Source organism: Penicillium cataractarum (genome assembly GCF_028827025.1).
Source record: "Penicillium cataractarum strain IBT 29864 chromosome Unknown utg000004l, whole genome shotgun sequence".
NCBI lineage: Eukaryota > Fungi > Ascomycota > Eurotiomycetes > Eurotiales > Aspergillaceae > Penicillium > Penicillium cataractarum.
In genome coordinates this window covers 3,572,956-3,593,692 of record NW_026622740.1, presented here as the reverse complement: position 1 = coordinate 3,593,692, position 20,737 = coordinate 3,572,956, and the positions used below count along the sequence as shown (strand labels likewise).

General features: G+C 44.6%; 7 protein-coding genes across 7 annotated transcripts; all 7 read left to right on the top strand.

Annotated features, from left to right (window-relative positions):
• Positions 1-5,131: 5,131 nt before the first annotated feature.
• N7496_005751 (uncharacterized protein) lies at positions 5,132-6,142 on the top strand (the record flags this gene model as incomplete). The annotated part of the gene is made up of 3 exons (XM_056698680.1): positions 5,132-5,563; positions 5,622-6,070; positions 6,121-6,142. The coding sequence occupies 3 exons, from the start codon at positions 5,132-5,134 to the stop codon at positions 6,140-6,142; spliced, it is 903 nt and encodes a 300-aa protein (XP_056557205.1).
• A 2,109-nt stretch (positions 6,143-8,251) lies between these two features.
• N7496_005750 (uncharacterized protein) lies at positions 8,252-8,911 on the top strand (the record flags this gene model as incomplete). The annotated part of the gene is made up of 2 exons (XM_056698679.1): positions 8,252-8,316; positions 8,425-8,911. The coding sequence occupies 2 exons, from the start codon at positions 8,252-8,254 to the stop codon at positions 8,909-8,911; spliced, it is 552 nt and encodes a 183-aa protein (XP_056557204.1).
• A 583-nt stretch (positions 8,912-9,494) lies between these two features.
• N7496_005749 (uncharacterized protein) lies at positions 9,495-9,893 on the top strand (the record flags this gene model as incomplete). The annotated part of the gene is made up of 1 exon (XM_056698678.1): positions 9,495-9,893. The coding sequence occupies one exon, from the start codon at positions 9,495-9,497 to the stop codon at positions 9,891-9,893; it is 399 nt and encodes a 132-aa protein (XP_056557203.1).
• Positions 9,894-10,381: 488 nt separating this feature from the next.
• Positions 10,382-11,257, top strand: N7496_005748 (BTB/POZ domain-containing protein; the record flags this gene model as incomplete). The annotated part of the gene is made up of 1 exon (XM_056698677.1): positions 10,382-11,257. The coding sequence occupies one exon, from the start codon at positions 10,382-10,384 to the stop codon at positions 11,255-11,257; it is 876 nt and encodes a 291-aa protein (XP_056557202.1).
• Positions 11,258-11,390: 133 nt separating this feature from the next.
• N7496_005747 (uncharacterized protein) lies at positions 11,391-11,646 on the top strand (the record flags this gene model as incomplete). Its single annotated transcript, XM_056698676.1, has 2 exons — positions 11,391-11,512; positions 11,559-11,646. The coding sequence occupies 2 exons, from the start codon at positions 11,391-11,393 to the stop codon at positions 11,644-11,646; spliced, it is 210 nt and encodes a 69-aa protein (XP_056557201.1).
• Positions 11,647-15,668: 4,022 nt separating this feature from the next.
• On the top strand, positions 15,669-16,763 carry N7496_005746 (uncharacterized protein; the record flags this gene model as incomplete). Its single annotated transcript, XM_056698675.1, has 1 exon — positions 15,669-16,763. One exon carries the CDS (start codon positions 15,669-15,671, stop codon positions 16,761-16,763), a length of 1,095 nt encoding a protein of 364 aa, XP_056557200.1.
• A 3,286-nt stretch (positions 16,764-20,049) lies between these two features.
• N7496_005745 (uncharacterized protein) lies at positions 20,050-20,510 on the top strand (the record flags this gene model as incomplete). Its single annotated transcript, XM_056698674.1, has 2 exons — positions 20,050-20,264; positions 20,486-20,510. 2 exons carry the CDS (start codon positions 20,050-20,052, stop codon positions 20,508-20,510), a joined length of 240 nt encoding a protein of 79 aa, XP_056557199.1.
• Between the last annotated feature and the right edge of the window lie 227 nt (positions 20,511-20,737).

Sequence of the window (20,737 nt, the reverse complement as noted above, 5' to 3'; positions counted from 1 at the left end):
TCACACCGCCGCTTGAACCGAAATCAGACGAATCGATGAGTTCTAGCCAATCAGAACCAGAGGATATAGTCCCTTTCGTCTTAATTGACAATACAAACTTCGACCCTTCTGGATATGAACCTCTCAATATACCAACTAAACGCCCACGATCAGATTCCGATTCAACCGACGACGAAAGTGAGAGAAAACGCCCTCACTTATCCCTCATAACCTATTTCCAAGCTTTCTCAACAGACCAATCTCATCAACCAAAGGTCTTGATATCAACGATTCCACCACCACCATCTGGTTACCACCAATTGACCAGCCATCCTTTTGAAAGCCAATTCCGACAAGCTATGCGAATCGAATTCAATAAGCTTCTGGATATGCACGCGTTCGAACCTATCAACAAAGATCTCGTCAGATACACACACCAATCGAATTGCAAAGATCTTAACCAATCAGATTGCCCACGCCACCAGCTCATACCAATGAGATGGGTCTTTGCCTATAAATCTGACGAATCAGGATACCTCACACGCTTCAAAGCGCGTCTATGCGTACGCGGAGATACACAGAAACCTGACGACCAGGATCCACGCACTAGCACGCTTGCTGCTAGGACCTTTCGCACGCTCATAGCGATCATCACGCATTTTGACCTAGAGACCTTTCAGATGGATGCAGTCAACGCTTTCCTAAATAGCGATCTTAAAGAAGAAGTGTACTGCCAGTACCCACCAGGTTTAGGACGAAAGACTAAGGTCCTTCGCCTACATAAGGCAGTATATGGTCTTCGAATCGCTGGTAAGAGATGGGAAGACGACGTGAAAGAGATACTTCTCTCACTAGGCTTTAAATCCTGTCCTGAAGACCCTGCGCTTTACACTGATAATCGCATGGTTATTATGGTATTTGTGGACGATTTCCTGGCTGCATACCACAAGAGTGAGAGCTTGCACGCTCACCAGATAAAGCAACTTCTCTCACAACGCTTCGAGATGAAGGACTGTGGCGAACTTACCCAATTCATCGGTATTCGAGTTATACGCGACCGACAGCGACGAAAGACCTGGCTAAACCAATCAGCCTATATTGAAAAGATTGCTACTAAATTCAACCTCCTAGGCAGAAAACCGCCTAATACACCACTAGTCAGCAATCAACGTCTTGATCCGATCACTGGTCAAATCAACCCATCAACTATCAAACTATACCAGCAGAAGTGTGGTTCAACCCTTTTCCCCGCTGTTTGGACACGACCGGACACCGCTTTCGCCAATCAGCTGCTAGCTAAATCGCTCACACGCTGTGATGAGAAGCACCTAGCTGCAGTAGACCATCTGATTTCCTACCTATATAGCACGAAAGACCTAGCGATCTGCTTTGGTGGCAGCCAATCAGATAGCCAGATCTTCACTGCTTCGTCCGATGCAAGCTTTGCCGATAATCTTGATAGGAAGTCATCAGAAGGTTTCATCTTCTCATTATTTGGTGGTCCAATCGAGTGGAAATCTCGCAAGCAGAAGACGATTACCACGTCAACCACAGAAGCTGAATTACTAGCTATGTCACATGCAGCTAAACAGCTATACTGGGTTAAACGTCTCTTCTCATTCATCGAATTCAATACCGACCAACCAGAAGTGTTGAATTGCGATAACAAGCAAACCGTTGACCTATTGAATCGCGAAAAATCAGTCTTTCAGACTAAACTTCGTCACGTGGATATCAACCGCCTATGGATTCGTCAAGAGGTGCAGGCAAAACGCCTATCTGTCCAATGGGTCAAAACCACCGACATGCCCGCAGACGGTCTTACCAAACGCCTACCTAGGCAGAAGCATGACGATTTCATCAGACAACTAGGCATGGAGATACCACCTCCTATCTAGTCCATATCTTTCTCTTTCCTCTTATTCAGTTCTCACTTTGCTCTCATTCCGCTCTCACATCGAGAACTGAGGGGGTGTGTCAACATGTGGATGTTGTAGGGTCACATGACGAAGGACCTACTCATATAACCCCTCTCTACATATAGATCTTCTTCTATAAAGATCTAACAGATTGATCCTCAACGATCTCGCATATGATTGCCTACCTAAGCAAGAGACTCTCAACACTCTGATTCTGTTGATTTATCATGTGATCTTTTGCTATGTTTCTTGTGATATAAATACTGCTATGTTACCTAGTTAAATTGAATCAAGTTTATCATCCTTTGTGATCTCTCTTCTAGATCAGTGGTACTCTTCCACAATCGTGGTACTTCTCCTTCATAGAAGTGCGCACGACCGATAGACTCATAACCGTGTATTCAGACACTACGTTGAGTATTTACCCTTATGCACACTATCGTCTTGTGTGTATAACCACGACTTTATGGTCACCGCCTAGAGTCCGACAGAAAGGTAGGAAGCGAGGGTACTAACTACGTTATACGAAGAAGCTTTTAAAATTACGGGTGCTTAATTATTTAAAAAGGAAGGCGAAGAGTGGTGATTATACTAATAATCTCTTGCTACTAAGCTTCCTCGGTAAAAGAGGATACAACCAGAGGGGAATCTCGAGCCTTATAGAAAAGGTAGTTAGCTCCCTTATAGCCTATTATCTTATTTTAGTAGGAGTTAATACCGCTTACTCTATTAACCGCTATATACTTAGCTATTTAACTGCTTATCTCCCTTTCCGGCATAACTCTATTTTTAAATGCCTTCGAAGCGCGTTTATTCTATTTAAGGTATAGTTTGGATAATTAAGAATCTTTTCATATCTCTTATATATTACCTTTAGCTCTCCTATAATATAATAGGCTACTTACTCGAAATAGACCTATATCTCTGAATAATAGCCCCGTCTATCCTAATATATCTTCTTCTTCTTATCGTCCGCTACTCTAAACTATATATCAAACTACTAGTTAAGAAATTCAGCACTTATCATCTCTGTATAAAGTACCTAGGTTTTCCTCCGGTCGCTAACACGTTATAGGGTATAAGGGATCGAATCCGGTAAGGCGAGACTAGGAGTACCCGTCGAGGGAAGAGTCTAATAGCTTCGGGAAGGCTCTGGTAAAGAACGAAGAGCGTTACTAGGTAGAAAAGAAGATAGTTAATCTAGATCATCACCCTAATAGAGAGATAAGGAATCTATATTAGATAACTAAGGTACTACGATAGATAATAGTATTCAGGAAGGGAGTGAGAGGAGACTTAGGAAGATATAGATACCTTAAGTATGGAGGAGTTAATGGTTAGAATCTGTTTATTCGTCCCTAAGGACGGTTTTAGAGAGTAGTTAATATATCATCTTAAGCACTATAGCAGGGGTTTAGCTAGTTTTATTAGTAGAAGTATAGCTAATTATATATTATCGGAAGCTACCCGAATATCCGTATGATTTCTATTAGATTAGTAAGGATAGGCGGTTTATGGGCCGCTTATAGGCCGCCCAGAAGCCCAAAAATTTCATTGAGGGCGATACCCCCCGTAAAATACTTCATCCATAAATCACTCTTTTAACGTATTCATTTCACTTTTACACTATAACGAAGAGGGATTAGGAATTAAGACTTAAATCATATCAAACTGAATACAAAAAGGCTAGAAATAGTATAGAATTATAGTAAGTTTCCTAAATTTGATATATAATAAATAATTAGAAGATTGTGGTATCGAGACTGTATGTTGGAAGTATATATTTTCGCATTCAGTATAGGTCTCTATTCTATGCTTAGATTTTAATTAGCAATATCCCCTTATTGATCTCTTATGAACTGCAAAAATGCTTAATCATACACTAGAAAATCACTTGATAAAGGCATTTTGTAAAATTTCATTAATCTAAAGGGGAAGCAAGACCCGGTGTCTATGAAAGGGCCAAAACAAAGATAAAAAACAGTAATATTGCAAGCTTAATCAGCGATTTATCCATCCTAATCATGCAGAAGAAGCAGAAAATGGGCTGTTTGGGCCGCCCATGGGCCGCCCACATAGCCCATCGGGCGGGCGGGTTATAGGCGCAGCCTAGGTGGGCGGCCCATGGACGGGCCGTGGGCTGAGATCTTCGGCCTATGGGCGGGCCGTGTCGAGGTCTACACCTCGCATCCTTCATGCACTGTTCTATGCAAGTCGTCTACCTAATTATGTAGGACCCTGCCCCTCTGTCTTTTGACCTATCCATTTATTTACTGTTTTCCCCAAATCCTCTAGGGAGAAGGCTCGAAATCGCTAGAATCTAGCTAGCAACTGGCGAGTCGGTCAGGTAGAAGCCTGATAGTTAAGGCTACGAAGATGGTGTCGGAGCAGCAGGATTGGTGGATACCCGGAGAAAGGAGATACTATAGATCCGCCAAGATTAGTTATGTATTTATCCCATTCAAATTGCCAGCTAGGGGCATAGAAGCAATTCAGACTCATTGTGATTTCTATCGGTTGACCCATATGGCTCTTTAATCTCTGTTCCGATAGACGGGGTTAGCAACCCGTAGCCGAATTGGGTATAGGCTACCCGCAAGGCCTGGCCTTGGCATCCCCCATCCAAAAAAATTCGCCTTAACCCCACCCTAATAGGGTAAACCCCTTCTAGTCAGAAATCCTAGAATCTAAATCGGCAGAAAGATAGTTTAGATAGATCTCTTAAAACATCTCAAACCCCCGATCAAAAAATATCAAGATTTCGGGTACTTAGGGGGGGGGGGGGTGGGGTGCAAGAAAAAACCTTTAAAAATCGTGTACTCCCCCCACCTCATGAATACATTTAGGCTGACCACATGCGGATCCTGGCTGTTGTATGTCCGTGCTCACCCGCTTGTTTTGCCTCGGCGGGTCTAGCGCCCGTGCCACCCTCCACAATGAAACCTCAAAGAAAACACCTCAACATGCACAGATCAGCTTACTTGCCAACCCAGACAATGGTTAATGTACCTGGACGATCAAATGGATGCCTCACGTGCCGGGCACGGAAGGTCAAGGTGTGTTGAAACATTATATTATAGTGCCTGGCGCTAGCTCATTCTTGACAGTGTGATGCGAAGCTACCATGCTGTGATCGTTGTTCCAAGAATGGCCATCATTGTCGCGGATATGGACGGCCGCGTATATTTGTCAACCATACCATAATGACTGGGACTCAAAAAATACCATCACATATGATTGTGGCCCGGAACAAGGAGATTTACGAGAATCCACCACTTCTTAATAGTGGAAGCGAGATGACGCAAGACACCCGAATATTCGCAGCTCCGAACCCAAGACCCTCACAGAGGGACCAATTGCTCGCTCATTTTATCAGTTCTTTTTGCCCTGATTACTTTCAGATACCAGATGAAGCAGCACGGCCGCACCACTATTGGGTGCAACGGCTCCCAAGTCTCCAGGGCACGAGCGCCGTTCTGGACACTGCCATGTCGACACTCGCTGCGGCCTATCTAGGTCAGATGCGAGGCGACCGTCAGTTACAGATGCAGTCACTGCTCCTGTATGAAGAAGCTGTGAAAACGATTTCTAGGGCCATGACCGCTCCCGCATTTATCGCAGATGACTACACCCTAGCGTCGATAATGTGCGTGGGTATGTCCGAGGTAGGTCCTTCCTAGGCTGGCAAATACACCGAGTACTGTACTAACTTTCTTATTCCAGATGTATTCTCAGCATCTTGGTCACGAACATGGCTGGTTTAGCCACAACAAGGGCGGCTGCGAGCTCATCAAGTCCAGGGGATTAAGTATCCTAGAGACTGAGTTGGGCCGAGACCTCTTTATTCGCTTTCGTGTCACAGGGATATGGAGAGACCTTACCTTGGGGGCTTCTAAAGCATTCCACAAGGCAAATCAAGCATTGGATGCCGTCCATTCCTCATCTGAGACGAAGTGGTCCTTTGCTCTAGCTGATCCAGGTATGGCTCGGCTCTCACAAACTGCAAACCAGAGTTACTATGACCTGCTTATTGAGAAAATTATACCTATCCCATCGGTCCTGCAGGATATTTGGACCCTTTCAATTCAGCCCATATGCCAGCCAGAAAATATTACCAGAGCTAGAGCTCTCATTGAGCGCTCAGTCGCCATCGCACAATCTTTATTTTCCTGGTATGCTACAACGGGCTGTTTGCAAGTTTATAAAAAGGACATATCTGCAGTCATGTCTCCAAGCAACACTAGCACAAATACCTTACCAGCGCCGGTGACGTTTCCCAACCTCATGGTTGCGCAGGCCCTGACACATTACTGGGCCGCAATGATTGTTGTTTTGCGCTGTATTACTATTTGTCATGAGAAGCTGAGCTGCTTTTTATCTGAAGCGCCTATACCGACGAAGGCTTGGTTATTTGCGCACTTAAGAGTTGACATGGACCCTCAGACTATTGCCCGGCAATTTGCGGATGCCATTTGTTCTTCAGTTGAATACTGTATTGCCGCGGATAAGGGCACGGCTGGGTCGATTATTTTGCTACACCCTTTGTCAATTGCAAAAGATCTCTATGCAAATGAGGCGGATATACTAGCAAAGCAAAGGCAGGCCTCTTGTCTTAGCGTCCTCAAGACTTTGATGGCTCGTGGTTTACGGTTTTCTCATGCTTTAATCCAATTATCAAGTCAAGACTATGGACTAACCATCCACGAACTATAAGGGAAAAACTATCAGCTCATCCCTAGCTGGATAGAAGAAGCAGAGCCCTCCATATAAGCAGACATGCAGCAAAGGTTCGATACAAGTGAACGCATTGGCCAACAAATTCGACACAAAACTATAATATGTACCACGTGCTCCTCTTCGCCTAGTGACTGCGCTCACCACCACGTCTTGCCTCGTAGCTAGCTCTACGCAGCAGAATCAAGGACTCAGCTGCCATAGTGGAAGACTAGCGGAACGGGATATCGAGCGGCATTGCGACACGAGCTAGATGAAAAAGAAAAAAAAAAAAAAAAAGGGTGATAGCACGAGGGCAATATATCCATGGATGCGCGCATCAGAGACTTGGTGGATTCGCGACCGTTAATAACACTCTGCATATCATTGTCGTTATGTCGTCGGAGATAATGATTCAAGAATGTTCGGGTGTTAGCATGTTTCATGGTCAAATTTTGCTGTGCTTCGCTGACCGCGCTGTCACCGTTTAACATCTTTCCCCCTCCATAGCGAAAACGATGGGCGAACATTGACTGAAGGAAGCCGTGGATCTCTCCTAGATTTCTCAAACGCCCAGACATGGCGCTGTCAGTCATTAGCTGATTCCATCGAAGAACCGCGCGTCCATTGACCACCTCTGTCTTACAAAAGACATAATAGTTTTCAAATTCGCGTTTGAAAGGCAGTTTCATCTGCTATCGACCACCTTCGACCTCGGAGGCGCTCCATAGAGGACAGCAGCGCGGGGACTTCGAAAGCTTGAAGCTAAAAGAGTATACCGGAGATGAAGATATGCGGACTGAAGACAAGCGATAGATCGTTGATAATTTCAAGAAAAGGAAAATTATTACTAAAATAAGAGTTAATCTCAAGTTTTAATTGCAACGAGTCAACGTGCGAGATATATACTTGAGAAGTACAGAGGAATTTCTTGGTATACTCTGATTTAATCTCCACCAAAAGTATAGGGGGGCCCCCGTCTGGATTGTTTTGAATAGAAAAGTACAGATAGTAGAACTGTAGCGAAAGAATTGTAAAGAGTCGGTCTACTCTATAAATACCGAGCATATTAAAGAAACAAAGCTAGATTCGTTTAAATCAAAAATAGAAACGCCTTTCCTAAGTTCGGAGAATCGTCTCGTTCAATTCCGTTAAGTCTTGGATATATTTAGGCTCCTTGCCCCGTTACTATTAATCGAGGTTGAATTTATCGATGAGTAGCCGAATACCCTATAACTTAGTTAGCTTTAACTGTAGATAAATAGAAAGGACTTACCGCGTTAATCTCTTCACTATCTTCCGTAGTTATCCTAGTCCGCGTAATTCTCCGATAGTAACCCCGAAACCCTTTCTAATCAGCTTTCAAGACACTAGCTTTCGATGTTCCCTTCAGATAACGACCGCCTTCGCCGTATTTTAGCTTTATAGCGCCGCAGTTGCCGCTTTTACCACCCACGCCATCAGCATTCCTCATCTATAAAACACCGCTCGCCCTCCCTCCACTCGTCGACGCACTTTCTTTTCTGCTTCCCACCCTCTCGCCGCCCCCTTGTTTTTCCGCCCCCACTGACACATACGCATGGAAGCTCGCCTTGCTCCTTCTTTGCGCCCCGAAATGACCTCGCACATCGGATTTCGCCATGCGTCCCGCTCGACCCGCCGCCGCTCAGCCCCGGTTCGGCCTCGTGAACTGCGATGCTTTCCAGTCAGTCAGCAGTGGAAGCGCTGAGAGATTCTCTTTACAGAGCTTTTGCGTGAGTCTATGCCCGCTGTTTCTTTTTCAATGTGACTATTGTTGTTGATCATATTACAGAGCGACTAAGAATGCCTTCTGTTTCCTGAGCCTTTGCGGTCACACATCCTGTACTTCGTCCGCGTCGCTCGCGCTGGCAGGAGTATCTCGGACGGCCTCGCCACTGGACCCATTTTTTGCATGGTTGTTGCCGAAGTTGCATTGCGCAGCCCCCGGTGTCTCAGATATTCACCTGCCTCTGCTCGTTCACCAGGCTTTTATCGCCATGCTCGGTTCAACAAGCCCCGCTACCACAAGCCTCTGTTTATCTCTAACAGCTCAGCTCGGTACCGTGAGCCAATGGCGAAAATCCCGCGTGCGACAATTGACTCCAGTGCTAGCGAACGCAGCCCGGGCGGTGGATGAGCAGTTCCGTCCGCGGAGGCGGCGTGAGATGGTATTCTCGAGACCATGCGCTTGGCAGTGTGATCAGGAGCAGCATGTTTGCGTGTTTTTGGGAGTTCTGCATCTGATTACTGGCGAAGGAGGGGGATACCTCGCGCAATAGGAGAGTTGCGTTCTCCCTCAAGGTCCGTCTTGTGGGTATAAAGTAATCTAGCTCTTCCACCCCATTCACAATGCGGCACTCCAAAACCATTCCGAGTTCCTTCCCCCCTTCCACCCAATTCCGTATCGATTCTGGCTTTATTTCCCCTTCCAGTGTCCCCTCCGCCACACTCTCTCCATACCCATTTCCCTCTACACACGCAATATGTCAAGCGCCAGTTATCGCTTGGAATCCTTCCGTCCGTGGAACCCTTCCCAAGAGAAAGTGCAGCCTTTGCGGGATCGCCTCAGTCTTTCTCGGTACTTAAGCCCAGTCTCCATCTGCGCGATGCCGCCTTCCTCCCATCCTAACCACCCCATTTCACAGAGCCAGGTAGATGTATGTTGCAACGCCTGGGCGCCACCCCCTACACGCTCGCCCACCGGCAGAAGTTTGTTTAAACCACTGTCTACAATCGAACACTCAACACAAATCTGAGGATTTGGCCTCAGCATCACCAATCAATCCTAGTCCTCCGACCTTCGACATTGAGGACTCACTTTATCTTGACGGTCTCCTTACCTCTGAAGAGATTGATAGTACAATGATATTTGAACAAATCGCCCCGGATTCTGAACATCAATTCCTTCTTTGTAACTCAAGTGGCCCGGAAGTCCATTTCACGCCTAATCAGCATCCTCAACTTGGGCTTCTTGAAGGACCCATTTCTTTGGAGGACCCAACGATCGACCCGGCAATCCTGGACGATAACGGTTCTCGAGATTTTGAGCAGACCCAGCAAACGGCAATTACTCCTGCCGCCGCAGTCACCTCACGCAATGACCCAGCTGAACAGGCTCGTCCCCCGGTTCGAGACACCCATTGTTACAGCAGGCAACAGACTCCAAGAAAGCCCGTCAAAGCTAGTCGAGGGCCTTCCTTCATCTTCGGCCTCTTTGCGCCTCTGTTCTGCCAGCAGAAAGAGAGCCATGTAATCTGGTGAGTTGTTGTCGGCCATCGATCTGTCAGAGAGGAAGAGCAACAGGCAACCGTGACAAGTCTCGATTGATGGGTACCTTATCCAGGAGCCTAGAACGTTTTGTAACAATATTGCAATAATGTATCAGTTCCGTCTAGGAAGATCAACTGTATCCTTAGTGCTTCCCCACTCGCGTTCTCTTCTTAAATGTCACAGTTCTCACACAGTAAGCTCGTGCTCTTGTCAGGGAAGGATATGAAGGTTTATGAACGCAGTAAATAGTACAAACAGAAAAGAACCCCCGAAAAACACCAAGCCACGTTGTGACTTGGGAACCCCGATTGAAAGAAAATTATTGGTGCCTACAGTAACGGTGCCCGATCAGCTTGTGCTTTAGCTTATCTTATGTCTTGACCCAGGGACCATGGTTTTGCAACTACACTTCATCACCTTTAAGTATTTTCATCGACGTCAAGTGTATATTCAACTCTTAAGCCAATCTACGCCCCACCATGGATTTGATAACTCATATTATAGATCCAGAAGGTGAAGTCATCATAATACTGCGCAATGCGAACAGCCCCTTTGCCCAACTAACGGGAGATGCATGTACCCATCGATGGCTTGACATCTCTCAATTATCATTTGGCAAACCCCTGAGTTCGGGCAATTCCCCGATTTCTCAGGGGTTGACTGGGATTCCAATATTCAATTACAAACCGTTAGAGCCGAATCTCAAGGTGCAGACCGAGAACAGGGATAAGAGGAAGGGAAAGAAAAGAAGGTCTTTTGCTGAAGAGTCCGCTGCTGAAGACTTCGCCGCTGAAGAGCCCCCTGTCGAGGCTACCACTGCCGAAGAGCCTGTTGTTGAAGGCCATATAGATCAGAGTTGCTCGCTTTTTCAGGTCTCTGCGAAGCATCTGATGTTTGCCTCTCCGTTTTTCAAAAGGCTGCTTACTGGAGGCTGGAAAGGAAGCACTGCTTACTTCCAGAAGAGGTCAGTTGAGATCACTGCAGAAGGCTGGGATGTTGAGGCGCTCAAGATATTACTTCGAGCTATACACGGTCAATACTCTCACATACCTAGAAAGCTGACCCTGGAGATGCTTGCGAAGGTTGCTGTTATTGCAGACTATTACGAATGCCGGGAGGCTTTGGAATTTCTGGCAGAACTCTGGATCGAGAAAGTGGACGAGCAGACTCCGTCAGTCGCTTCGAGGGATTTGATTTTATGGTTGTGGATATCTTGGTTTTTCCGACTCCCTTCCCAGTTCAAATTATCCACTTCAATCGCTATGTCGCAGAGCGATGGTCGTATTGATAATTTGGGACTTCCGATCCCGGAAGATGTCTTGGGTGAGCGTATGTACATTCTTCTGAATGCTTAGAGACTTATGGTTTATAGTTTCGATCAATGAACGCAGAGAGAAAGCTATCTAAAAGTTGATTGACCTTCTCGGCGATACACGGAAAGAGTATTTACTCGGCGCTCGGGGCTGCCGCTTTGAATGTTGCTCAATTATGTACGGTGCTTTGACTATCCAGTCAAAAGATCTACTTCTGACGAAGCCCGAGATACCTTTTCCGAATGTCAATTACAAGTCTCTCGTACAGAGAATGACGGACTTCCGATCACCCGAATGGTATCATTCCCCCTCAAGATATACAAACTTCCAACAATAAACACAGCTGCCCTGGATCCTCTTTCGCATCCATATTCGGGGCCTTAGAGGGTTCTCTTGAGGGGCTGGAACTGGATCAGTTCAATTCTCCCTAACTTAGGATTATGACGTTCTCGATGCCATTTTAAAAAACACATTTTATGGTCCGATTTCGGGTTTACCGTACTTTCTTGCGTGGATCCAAGAATGGTTGCAATTGACCTAAGTTGATCTAGATTCAACACAAACATCATGGGATAAGCAATAGCTGAGTGTATTCGTTCCTTGCCTATGAGATTAGCTGTTTATACCTATGTTTGTGCGGGACGCTCTAAGTGTGTGTCCAGCCATTTCCGACGTGGTGATAGATTTACTCTGTATCAGTATTAGGGAAGAGAAGAAGCTTTGAAGGTGGGAGCTATGGGTCATGTCACTTGGGCTGGTAATGGCTGGTGGGAAGCTATTGTGCCGGAACGTGCAGCCTATGACCCCAGAAAATAGTGGAGAGCAGGCAAACCAAAGCTCTTTATCAGCTTTATTAACAAATAGAGTAGCCCGTTAGTGTGTCAATTGGAAAAGAAAGCGTGCGTGTCTGGGGGGTAATCTGTTTTCGAAATCTACTGTACCTAAGTAATGTAAGCCAATGTTTTGCAAGGTCTGTCTGGTGCGGAGTAAGAACCCCAGCCAGTCGCTTGAAAATAGGAGTGCTCGAGGGACGTAGCGGGTTAACAGGTCCTCGAGGCAATCAGATGGTTGACATGTTGGTAGTGAAAAGAGAGGATGGTGAAAAGCGAGGGTGGTGAAAAGAGAGGGTGGTGAAAAGAGAGGGTGGTGAAAAGAGAGGGTGGTGAAAAGAGAGGGTGGTGAAAAGAGAGGGTGGTGAAAAGAGAGGGTGGTGGGGCTAGATACCACCGTTGTCGAGTGTGTCGGTCGTGCACCGGTGAAGGGAAGCGCCGTCCACTCGTTTCGACGATTTTCAGTCTTGAGAAAGAAGCCTACTTGCAACATTCATCAAGTGCTACTGTAATATTGTAAATCTTGGGTTATGACTGCTAAATACATTCTGCTTACAATGGCAAAGGATCGCCAAAGAAGTGGGAAAATTACCATGCCCGCCCGTTGACTGGAATGGAAAAGCAATATGTCGGGCGCTATCCTGTCATGTTTTGATGAGCCTGCTTGCTCAGATCGCCTCGCTTTGGAGGCGATTAGTAAGCAAGCATGGATTGCTCCGGACTGCGAAGTGAGAAATCTCAAAAAGGCATTTAAGCCACCGTGCCTGATACACACATACAATTCATTAACGCCCGGCGGCTAAGCCGAAAGGGCAACTAAAACTCATCTACTAATACAGGTCCTAATATATATATATGCTGTATCTCCTTCAAGCCCATACATGGATCTTTGCCGGATATGTCCTCTCAGCTATCAGTATCATAGGGATCCTTGTGGGTTAGTAATTTGGTTAGTAGACTGGCTTGAAGGCGCTTCTCCAAGTGTTCAACATCCTATCTTCGGCAGTTGAAGCGCGTCCACCATCTTTGGCACAAGGTGGTAGGTGTAGGTTGGTGAGGATTAGACTGCGGCATATCCTCTCCATTGGATATTGGGTCACATACCATATCCGCACATTGAGGATAATGGACATTAATTTAATACCATATCCTTAATGAGGATATCCATGGATATCCGCGAGGATATGAGGATATCTTGCGGATATCCGCACTAGCATAATTCTCGCTTAATTGTCTACTTATAGGTAGTCATGTGCCCCTTATGCAGCTTATCAATCCAATTTTCAGATCAAAAAATACACATGTTCGGTCCTGACCATACTAACGATATCATTTATTCTGTTCCTTAATAGAATATTAAGAAATCGTCTTAGATTAAGTAACATTTCCCGCCTTACTATTACTCGTAGTATCAATTTTATTTTTCAAGATATACTGAACGACATAGCCGAGATTTTGTTGTTCATGGCACTTTACCACGGAAATATATATTTGCTTCAGCCATCAATGTCGGGTATTTGAACTATTCAAGCATATAAGATAAAAATCCCTATTTCTCGGTCGAATCTATTAAATCCGACATAAAATAACCGGCCTTAGCATACTTTGAAGTATATCAATTTCTTAAACTAGGTTATCTCGTAAAAGTATAGAGAAATCCCGGTCGGAAATTGTCATTCTATGGACAGTGATTCCATTTTCTCTCTGAAAATCAGTATCCGAGGACAATTGAGGATATCCGCAGATATCTTGTGGATATCCACATAGATATCCTTAATTATCCTCAGATATCCACACTAGTGATTAGTAATAGCCAATCATCGCTATTAAAAGCTAGAGATATATCGAAAACGCGCCCGCGACTCGCGACTTGGTAGGCATACCCCTGATATTTTCAGCTGGTCATATATGTATGTGTTTCTCTCTCTCTTCATCTATCAGCCTGTCTCTGGGTAATTTGTATCAAGCACAATATGTCTTACTCACAGGCATCTCAGTCCCACTACTCCTTCTATGCTGATTCAGATCTAGGTCTGAATCCTGATCTACTTCATTCAGATAATATCTCCGATCTTTTTAGCAGCCAAACTCCATTGACACCTGTTTCAAAGGACTCATCTCCGACTGCACCTCTCTCGCTTCCTCGTGTTGGTCCCCCTCTTCAGCAATACTGGGTCCTCTACTCCCCCGAGCCAAGTAGCGATATGGATGAATCCCGGAAGAGCTTTGTAAGGTGGTGGTTAACCACAGAGTTTGGATCGAAGCCTGATATACAAGACTCTATCCGTTGGGATGGGAAAAAGACGTCTAATGTCTGGGATAACTTCAATCAGGTTGCACATGAGAAGACCGGCAAGCCAAAGGTTATATGTACAACATGTCTCTGTACCCTTGTTCATCCAAGATATCGCCGTGCTGGGTCATCGCCAATGAATGCACATATTAAGGCAGGCTCATGTGCTCGGAAGCCTACCCAGAGGATTGATCAGCTTCTTAAACAGATGGTATGTTATTTATCTATAATCCAGATTCTTAATATTTCTCTTACTAATATTTATCTACTATCTAAAAGCCAAGTCTCCCACAAAGTCTACCCTTCTCCCAGGAGCGTTTAGCAAAAGCGATATTAGACTTTATCTCTGCCGCTCACCTACCTTTCCGCATCATTGAGCATACCCAATTCAAGAGCCTAGTGGAGGTTATTCAGCAAGCCCCAAGCAAGGTCAATATCCCCTCTGCGCGAAGTATACGGCGTTATCTTGACTCTGCAGTCAAGAGTAACCAGGAGGAGGTTCTTGGAAGGCTTCCAGATAGGAGTCGCCTTTCAATAGCGCTCGATTGCTGGACATCACCATTCCAGCAAGCATCCATGGCTGTTACAGGTTACTTCCTCGACCAGGATTGGAATTACTGTGAAGTTCTTCTTGGATTTTAGCATCTTTACGGATCACATACTGGTGAGAATCTAAGTAAAACTGTGATTCAGCTTCTGGCCAATCATGGGATCACCGACCGCGTATTATCTGTGACCACAGATAATGCAACTAATAATAACTCCTTGATGCTGAATGTCCAAGAGACTATCCAGTCACAAAGTCGATCGGATACCTTAATCTTCCGAGTCCCATGTATTGCGCATGTGATCCAATTAAGCTTAAATGAGCTTCTTGGGAAGCTGAAAGTGACACCACATAATAAAGAGATTGAGCTGGAGTGGTCTGATGAACGAACCCACTCGTTTCAGACTAAACGATCTAGCTCATCTAAACAAATTACGGATACATTAAAGAAGGTAAGTTCCTATTATTCCAGATACTTTTAAGTCAATTCTAATTAGAAAGTTTAAGATCCGAGGTCTAGCAGTCTTTATCAATGCAAGCCCACAACGCCGGGAGGCATTTATGGCTCTACAAACCAAGGAGTCTCCTTTAATCCCTATTCAGGATGTCCAAACGCGATGGAACTCAACCTTTATGATGCTCAATCGAGCCAAAAGGCTACAGCCATTCTACGATCAGTATTGTACAGATCATCAATATCTCCACTTCAAACTTGATCACGAAGAGTGGCGGCAGATTGAATATCTTCTTCTTCTTACAAAGCCTTTCTTTGACTTCACCAACATGTTATCAAAGACCAGAGATATTACTGCACATAATATCTATAGTATTTATAACAAGCTTTTCTCTCATCTTGATGAAGCTGAGAGTAAGTTGAAGAATAAAGGAGTTATCTGGAAGAAGCGTATGCTCCAGGCTCTTCAGATTGCAAAAAGGAAGCTCTCAAAGTATTATACTGCTACTGATCATGAATCATACGGCGATGTTTATGCACTAGCAACGATTCTTTGCCCATCAAAGAAACTTCGATATTTTGCATCAACAGACTGGCAAGGTGAAATTGACTACGTGAAACACTATCATGGAGTCCTCAAGCGAGAGTTTCATCAATACAAAGATATACTTCGCCGTGATTCAGATACTGTGGTCTTACAAGATACCACTAGAGAGGCCCTAGATGACGATGATTGTGATCTCGATGCTGCTTGTGCTTCTCAAAATCAGCCACAGGAAGAGCTCTCAAAGTCTGAAGACGACGAGATTGCGAGGTATCTTGCCCGGGGAATTGAGAGACAGAAGCCCCGAGCATTCTGGAAAGAGCATGAGCATGAGTTCCCTATTCTTGCAAGGATGGCACGGGATATTCTCTCGATCCCAGCTAGTGGCGCAGGCGTTGAGCGATTATTCAATTACGCTCGTGATATCTGCCACTATCGTCGTGGTCAATTAAAACCAAGTACGATCCGAGAACTGATGCTTCATCAGTTCGCCACCAACTTTGAGGTTGAGCAGAAGGAGATGGAGGTTATCAAGGAGCATCTTTCTGCCGGGGAAGCCGCATTGTTAGATCAAGCTCGGAAACCAATGCCCCAGCTTGAAACTCTTGAGCCAATTAGTGACAACGAAGAGGAAGATCAAGAGCTTAGCATTGAGGATACACAACTGATAGAAAGCTACGATGAGAATTCAGATGGTGGGAGGGCTGATGGAAGTAAGCAACTACAGTGTAAACGATCAAAGAGACGATTGTCTGAGGCATTTGATGACGATGATGATGGCCTTCCAGAAATGCCAATACATGAGGGCATACAAGGACGGTCGGGGCGGATTCGGAAGCAACCAAGGTTACCTGACGGATTTCAGATTGATTTAAGATAGACCATGTAGTATGAAGATAATAACATCATGTCTACGAAATTAAAACCTTCGATAATTAATTATTACACTGTGATTACTTGAAAAATACAAAGGAGTCCGCATAAGTAATGCATACTCAAAAAGGTCACGAGGCTGGGCATGTTTGGCATCTTTGATATCCACTGGATATCCTTAAATATCCAGAGGATATCGGGTGCTATACCATATCCATAAATTTGAGGATTGAGGATGTTGGGTGACATACCATATCCACAGTTTGCGGAGAGGATATGCGGATATCCATGGATATTGAGGATGTTGCCGCAGTCTAGTGAGGATGGTGTCATTGTGTTGGTCGACGTGGTTAGGTGGCGTCAAGTCGGCCCGTGGCGATTGCGAATCGTATTGAGGCTCGCACAGCTTCCAAATCCGGCGTCCATCGCTGATTATCTGAGGGCGATTTCCCTCCTAGAAAGAAGGAGAGATCGCCCCGGTGGGATTGGCTACATTGCAGTAGTGCTGTTCGTTGTGTGGTCCACTTCCGACATCGAAAGAGGAAGTGTTCCACGGTTTCTCTTGCTTGTCCACATACACTCTGGTCTGTCTCTGCGACGTTGATCCGATAAAGATAGCTATTGAGTCTGGCCATTCCAGTCCGGAGTTGGGCCAGCATGCTCGCTTCTTTCCACGATAATCGATCATACAGCTGTCGAGTGTGTTTTCCTGGCAGAGCTGCATCAATTCGTTTCACGTGTCTTCCTACGTTCTCTGGCAGGTCATTGCTGGTAGCTGCTTGGGATCGAGCGATATTCAGCGTTTTTAACTTCATCCTGGGAACCCATTCTTGTGGGGAAGCATCCTTTTGGGTCGCGGTTCTGGCTTGCTCTTTAGCCAGACCTAGCAATTCATTGTCTTTGCTGGTAGGGACCCACAGATCATTCATGCGGTTTCCGTTTCTCCGCAGTCGCTTCATCAACTTATACGTTTGACAGACGAACTCTTGGCCTGACTGTTGTCGAGGGTTGCTTATCGTAAGGGCCGCTGCTTTGTTGCTCGTGATACGGCGGCCGATAACGGCCAATCTCTAAAACCCCTAGATAGAACTGGCAGAAAAACGGCAGAATTACATCTAAACTTCTAAGTCCATCACCCAATACTCCTCCATCACCATCCAATGCTCCTCCATCACCATCCAATGCTCCTCCATCGCCATTGAATGCTCTTCTATCGTCATTAAGGACTGATATAATAAAAGGATAATTTAAATTATATAACTATTAAGTACATGATTTACCGACAGTAGTAATTCCCTCCTCTAGTATAAATACATAGTCTCTGTTATCCTTGTAGTCGCCGACGTAAGTTCCGCCGCGTTACTGGTGGTGGTGTAGCACGTCTTCGCTTCCTTCGTGGTAGGTCTTCTATGATGCCCACCGGGTCTTCCATAATACCCGCCGGGTCTTCCATGATGCTTGCCGAGTCTTCCATAGATCCTAGCTGTCTTTTAATTGATATCGTAGCTCGAGATGGTAGTCCATGTGCTATCCTTTCCACGGTCTCTTTTGATCGTTTTATAATAATATAGAAGACCTTTGCCCCCTTCTCCTGGTTGACTAATCGGTATAACTGACTAGAAGTCTACCTAGTAGACCTAGATGGACTAGTAGGTAGGAGATACTGCGCTTCTAATGGTCCTTTCTTTGTATACTGTGTAACCGTCCTAGCTAGGAATGCCTTATCGTCGTGGTTGAATTCGAAATTAATAGGTAGGTAATATAGTTTTTGTACTAGAGAGTATACAAAACTACCCATAGTGAGCCATTCCTACGAAGGAATTATGTTGGTAGAGATATATACACCTATAGAAGTAAATGGTAAGAATATAGAAGTATATGATAGAGGGAAGATAGTATATTACCTTTAATTGGTATAATATCCTCACTCTCTATTAATAGATAGAAGGATATATTGATTGTGACCTCTTCTGGTGGTGGTGGCGGTATAGTTGCCTGTGGGCGTCTAATATAAGCACTGCGAACCTGGCTAGTAGTACCAGAAAGTATTCTAAAACGCGAATTGAGCTGCGATGGTATACGCGAAGCTGATGCTGGAATATGCGAAGCTGATGTCGAAATATTAGATATCGATGATGATAATGGTGTTGGTGTAGCTGTTGGTGTTCTTGTTGATGATGATGTAGATGAAGAAGGATCTGTAGCTGCCGATATAGTCTCTAATAGCTGTTTAAGAGTAGCCTGTAGAGTAGCGAGGGGGAAAGATAGTTCAGATGCCATCCTGATAGAAGAGAGAATATGTTCGATGGAAGAGAGAATATGTTCGATGAAAGAGAGAATATGTTCGATGAAAGAGAGAATATGTTCGATGAAAGAGAGAATATGTTCGATGAAAGAGAGAATATGCTATGCCGTCTTCTAATCTTATAGATTAAGTAGCTTATGCGCCCTGATGCTATTGGGCGCTCGGACCCTATGAGAATGCACCGGTAGGTTTTATACTTAGTGTTAATATAGGTAAAGTACCTAATTGGTCGTGTAGAAGGGCCCGAGCACGCATAGTCTTATATACCTTCCGATATGGCTGCTTTCTATCACCTAGAAGCTGAATGAGAGGGTCTTTAGGGTCAAACGGCTCGCTTACTTCTTGCTGGCCAATTTCTATTAATTGTAGACGGTACTAAGCTAGTGTAGAAGGTGGAAGGTATTCAGCAGGATCCTATTCTGCCACATCCTCCTGGAGCCTAATATAAGATGAATTAATTATAGTATACGATCAATGAATCATAGTATACGATTAATGAATCATAGAATAGAAGGAATTGACTATAGAATATAAGGAATTAACCATAGAATTATACCTCTGGAGAAGAGAAGGGTCAAAAGATTCCTTATAATTAGGAATACCTTCGGGAGGATAGTGGTAATTCATCATTGGTTTACCAGAAACGATATGTGGCCGCTTAGGCTGTTTACGAATCGGGTGTATATTCTATATACTGCTCACGAATGATTGAATGCGAGCTCGTAGAATAGGCATATAGATGGTAAGAAGTACTATCTAGATATCTTTTAGTAGGGATTACTAGGTTAAATTGTCGAGGATATACCGCTGCTTACCTGCTTAGGAATGTACTGCTTTGAATAGATTCTATCGCCTAAGAGTATATTAAAATACTCATGATAGACGAAGAGACTTGACTGTGCAAGCTGCCCCTACTAGGATTTAATACGTTGATTATTAATACTACGCCCGTAGATAAAGTAGTTTCGAAACCGAGAAACTGATGATAATGTCGATGGAAGAGTATTCGATGGTGATGGAAGAGTATTCGATGGTGATCGAGGAGCATTCGATGGTGATGGAGGAGTATTCGATGGTGATAGAGGAGCATTCGATGGTGACGGAGGAGTATTCGATGGTGATAGAGGAGCATTCGATGGTGACGGAGGAGCATTCGATGGTGATGGAGGAGTATTCGATGGTGATAGAAGCGATTCTCGTAGAGTAAGATGGGTATCACTAATTAATACCGTCTCACTACCAAGATCAACCCGAAGCTTTCGTGGTATATACCTACTGTATTCGATCTCACACAATCAAGATACTGCCGAAGGATACTTACTGTAGTACGTGCAGATATCCCGATATATATCTATATAACATATCGAGAGTAGCTATTAATTGCTGCGTAGATTTTAATACCAAAAGGTTCTAATTTTATATAGCCATCAAGATGCTAAATTGCATTAGGCCTATCGCATATATAGGCACCTCGTCGGCGTTGAAAGCTAGACCGGCGGTCATTAATCGTATCTGGGTTAATAGTTCGGTAGATTTCATAGGCACGATCTCTATATAATCGTTAGTAAACATATCGCTAACCAACACGACTATATGACCGATAACCACAACCATATGACCGATGAACACGACTATATGACCGATAAACACGACTATATGATACTTACCTTGCGATG